Source organism: Parasteatoda tepidariorum, unplaced genomic scaffold (assembly GCF_043381705.1).
Source record: "Parasteatoda tepidariorum isolate YZ-2023 unplaced genomic scaffold, CAS_Ptep_4.0 HiC_scaffold_2058, whole genome shotgun sequence".
NCBI classification, from domain to species: domain Eukaryota; kingdom Metazoa; phylum Arthropoda; class Arachnida; order Araneae; family Theridiidae; genus Parasteatoda; species Parasteatoda tepidariorum.
The window spans coordinates 650-4,014 of record NW_027261521.1 but is presented as its reverse complement, the minus strand read 5'-3'; the positions used below and the strand labels follow the sequence as shown (position 1 = coordinate 4,014).

At 28.4% G+C, this 3,365-nt stretch overlaps 1 protein-coding gene across 1 annotated transcript; it reads right to left on the bottom strand.

Annotated features, from left to right (window-relative positions):
• Nucleotides 1–1,815: 1,815 nt before the first annotated feature.
• On the bottom strand, nucleotides 1,816–2,806 carry LOC107448387 (uncharacterized; the record flags this gene model as incomplete). Its single annotated transcript, XM_043057090.2, has 1 exon — nucleotides 1,816–2,806. A coding segment is annotated over one exon (991 nt), but the record flags the coding sequence as incomplete, so codon positions are not given.
• Between the last annotated feature and the right edge of the window lie 559 nt (nucleotides 2,807–3,365).

Sequence of the window (3,365 nt, the reverse complement as noted above, 5' to 3'; positions counted from 1 at the left end):
CTTTTGTTTTCTACCTTACTTAAATTAGTTTTAAAATATGTATTTCCATAGAAATAGACATTGTTACTTGAAATTGACCATAAGTTTAACACCACGAGAGAATAGTGTTATTTGATGCCTAAAACATGAGGATATTAAAAAAATATATAATATTTTAAAGAATCCTTTTCATCCACTTCAAGTTAATCCCTAAATATAAATAAATTTTTTATACTTATATTTGCACATATATTACAATAATTACATAATATTTGGGCTCAATGGCTTGAATCACTAAGTTGATATAATTTTTTAAGAGAATATCACACTTTATTATGTCATGTCTGCAACACAATCTTTTTTCTTTTTTTCTTCCCAAATCTTTTTTACAATGTAACTTTTGTTGTTTGATGATGTCTCACAAAATATTTCTAACAGTCAATATGATTGAAATAGACCAAATTTAACTGAAAAAATTATTGGTTAAATAAAAATTATTTGGGTATTTTTGTTGCTTGTGGAAATGGGTGGAGGCAAATTTTTCTAATTTGGCAGTGGGGTCAGTCTTTCTGCAGGATGAACAACTGATTTAGATAATCAATTCAATAAAATCGCTTCACTTTATGGAATAAATTAAAATGAAGCTTTAAAGCATAAAACACAGATTTATTTTAATATTAAACGAAAACGGAGTTTATCGTGTGGAGACAAAAATTAAATTTGCTTTATTTTAAAATCNGTTTTTGTAAAATTGTGAAAAAATTACTCATAATTTGTGAATATAAAATAAACATTAAGTCGCATTCTTTCAACCAGGGTCCTGTTATTGCAAAAAACTTTTTCAAAGAGTTTTTAAATTGTAAAGACATACAAGATCATGCTCAACACTGTAAAATTATAATTAAATTTTAAAAACTATACAGCAATTGCTGCTACTAAATTAGAGATGCAACATATAAATATTTGGTATTTAGCCTATACTGCTGAACGCAGGATATTCATTCCGGACGAATAAAGGAAGAAACGTCTGCCGAAGACAAAAATTGGTTCGTTTACATCGTTCTTTCCCCTCCTTCCTGGTAAGAGTTTATTCGATTAACAAAACAATAATGAAGATAAACAAATTTGTGAAGGGTCCGTTGACGGACCCAAATTTCTTCTAAACAGACCCCTATATATATAAAGGCATAGTTTTTTTAGTTTTACTCTTTAGAAAACTAATCTTATTTTAGCATTTTGTATTTTATGCATATAAAAAAATAATTCCAGAATTAGTCTAGACGTCGCTTTTGAGTTGCGAATTGAACTGTCTGACAAATCTAGAGTATTGATACAGTTATTGATTTCCACATTAAATTGTTTCTCCTTATTAAACAGTTTTTCTGTTGTTTATATGTTTAAAGTTGCAAATGAAATATATTTATACAGTAGAAGCTTTGAGAAGAAAAAAAAAGGCCAGTCATAAACAATTCCAAAGCTGAAGAGAATTTGGAAACAATCATGATGCACTCATAATTTGTTAAACATGAAACAAATATTAAACATAACATTTATTAACAAAAATAAAGTTAAAAAAAATTTAAAAATAACTTACATTTAACAACAAAAAAAAGCATGGTTAATATTTTATTTTCCGGCTTAAATAAATTTTATAAAAACTAACTATGCACTAACTTCCCTTCACACTTTTTCCAGGCTTAGGACTGGCAGTACTATCTAAAATAGCTCTGGCGTGTTTAAAAGTTGTATTTTTTTTCTTTTTTTTGATTTTATATATTTTTTTTTAAACTTTTTTTCATTTTTTTTATCATATTTCATTTCCATTACATTAAAAAATCATTCAATTAATGGACATCCGAAGTTCACTAGCATGCTGGCAATGAAAAAAACTTCATTTGCATTATGTAATGCCATGTATGGTAAATCTCCTTCAAAATATTTGAAATATTTAATACGCCCAATTGCGCGTTCAACATGGACTCTATTATTTGAGAGCATGTTATTACACTCTCGCTCCAAGACAGGAAACTGGATTCTATCTTTTAAAAATGTTGGAGTTTTTAGAGTGCAATTTTTAGAACGTAACTCTTTTTCAATGAGAAAGCCTTTGTCAGCCATGACCATATCTCCTGGCTCCAGCTTTGAAAGTAGCCCACTCAACAGAAATAGTTCTTTATCGGAGGTGCTGCCGCAGTATAAATCTGAAATGAAAGAAATAGCCCCAGATGGGGTTATTCCAATCATAGCTTTCAGTGTGTTGTCATTCTTATAATGACTAAAAGTGAGCTGTTGCTCAACAGGATTGTTGGGCTTCTGAATTCTAAATTCGGTGCAATCTATTATTACTCGACATTGCCGATTTTCCACTCTTATCTGACTAGGCATGTTTGCCTGGATCAGAGATCTACTCGGCCAAATATCAAGTAGCAAAAGTTTGTTATAAACCACATTTACAGTATTATTAAAATATCTCGATACTGTTGAGTCTGATATTTTAAATAATATCGACAAGAACTCATTCGTGATCCCAGTTCTCAACTTAATGAGAAAAAGAAAAAATTGTTCTTCTTCACTTAACTTTACTTTTTTCTGTAGATTATCTTCCATATTTAAAAAATTAAAGAGGCAGTAAAACTTCTCTCTATTAAATCCCGTAATCGCCTTAAACTGCTCATCACTCTTAATATTTTGGACACTAAATGCACTTTGAGCTTCTTTTTCTTTTAATTCTTCAACCAACTTTTGAAGGAAACTCACTTCATCAATGACTTCACCAAAGCTCAGTGTTTGGCAAGCTTTGGACAGCAAGTCTGTACAGCAAGTCTCACTAAATAAAAAAAAATATATATATATGAGTAAATGCATAAATATAATTCAGATGAGGAAAAAATTATTCTATTGACTATTTATAAATTTTTTAGAGCTAAATTTATTGATAAAACATGAATAAGTGAAAGTAATTCTCTCATTATTAAATATTAGTTTCTTTAATGTGTGTGCAGTTTGACGGTGACTTGCCATAATAGATGACTTATTGTTACCAACTGTACTCATTGCGTTAAGCTTTTATTGCACATTGATATGTCATTTATATTTATTATTAGTTATAACAGTGAAGAACCATTCTTGAAATGTACTACTAATAAAAATTGTAAGAGAGAAAAATGCTAACTATAAAATTACAATTTGAAATTATTGTACCGAAAAAAAATTAAGCTATTTTACAAATTAAGAGGTTAACAGAGTAATGTTAGATTTTAGCTCATAAATTAATATTTTTAGAAACCTTAAAATTCCATTAATTAAATTAACTAATGATTACAATTTAGATTAGTAATTAAATCTTCAAGTATGAACCTTAATTACTTTAACTACTTTTTATGATT